Here is a 1,342-nt window from a genome sequence, read left to right on the forward strand (position 1 = left end):
AACCTCAATAGATATATGCACCGTAATTCTTTTGAGTAAGGACACTAAAAGTTGGAAAATAATGCGTGATATCATGGGAAAGAAACAACAGTAAGAAAGTGATAAAAATCTCAAGAAGATTCGGATCGTGAGTCGACCCCTTGAGCTCCCGGCGCCTCCTCAGCAGGGTTCGAATCCCTCGTTGACCGCCGCAGCGTTGCTTGGTCCGGCGCCGTTTCCCTCCTGCGACTGCTTGTCCTTCTGGCCTGCGGAGGGTTCCTGCGGGGCGTCGCCGGCCTTGATGACCTCCGTCAAGGTGCTGCCCTTCGTCTCGGGCAGGAGGAGCACGAACACCACCGCCAGGAACGACATGGATCCGAACACCACCGACGGCCCCCACGTCACCAGGTCGCCCTGCGGAGGGGGGTAGGCTCGCTCGGGAAATTCGGTTAAAATTAACTATTTTCGACGTAAATCCTCTTAAAAAGGACCCAAAATTCAACATCAAACAAGTCTGAAGAAGTTAAAGTCCCACAACTGGTTATAGAATATTCTAAAATAACCTTTTGTTTCAAACTAAATCCTTGTTTACGATCAGCTTGCAAACGATAGCAATCTCTCCCATTCCCCCCCCCCCCCCCTTTCACCTTCCTCTACCCACCGCCTCGTCCCGACTCACCAGAATGTCGTTGATGTACGGCGCCGAGACGGAGGCCAGCCTGGAGACGACGACGGACAGGCAGATGGCCAGAGAGCGGTGCGACGTCGGGAACAGCTCGGCGGTGAACACGTAGACCAGCTGGAAGGCGGCGGAGATGGCCACTTTCCCGGAGAGCGACAGCACAACGACCACGATTATCCAGTCTGAAACAAGCGCGGTGGCATGAAAATATTGTCTTTTGAAAAACATTTTCCTACTCCCTATGAATATTCTCTTCAGATATGACACTACTTTAGAAAATATTAGCAAATTTTCCCACCCCCTTTAAAAATATTCTCTTCAAAAGTTACGCCACTTTAGATTTTTTTCAGAAAAATTTCCTACCCCCTTTAAATATTCTCTTTAAAAGTAACACTACCTCAGAAAATATTAGGAAAATTTCCCTACCCCCCCTTTAAATATTCTCTTAAGTCACACCAACTTTAGAAACATTGCATTTTGTCCTCCTTCGCAATCGACACGTACCATGGAACCCCAGCAGCATGAGAGCAGCCACCACGAAGATGCAGACGGTGCACACGAGGTAGAAGGCGATGAGCGTGCTCTTCCTGCCGAAGCGAACGAGCGCCAACCACAGCAGCAGGTACGACGGGATCTCCACCAGCCCGCCCAGGAACACATAGATGTAGGGGTCGGCGCTGG

General features: G+C 50.2%; 1 protein-coding gene across 1 annotated transcript in view; it reads right to left on the reverse strand.

The window, feature by feature from the left end:
* LOC119581988 (organic cation transporter protein-like) overlaps nucleotides 1-1,342 on the reverse strand; it is a gene marked incomplete in the record, with an annotated part of 7,549 nt that overhangs the window by 153 nt on the left and 6,054 nt on the right. Inside the window, 3 exon segments of the mRNA XM_037930175.1 lie at nucleotides 1-393; nucleotides 659-843; nucleotides 1,166-1,338. Coding sequence (XP_037786103.1) covers nucleotides 160-393; nucleotides 659-843; nucleotides 1,166-1,338 — 592 coding nt within the window.

Source organism: Penaeus monodon, chromosome 15 (genome assembly GCF_015228065.2).
Source record: "Penaeus monodon isolate SGIC_2016 chromosome 15, NSTDA_Pmon_1, whole genome shotgun sequence".
Taxonomy (NCBI): Eukaryota; Metazoa; Arthropoda; class Malacostraca; order Decapoda; family Penaeidae; genus Penaeus; species Penaeus monodon.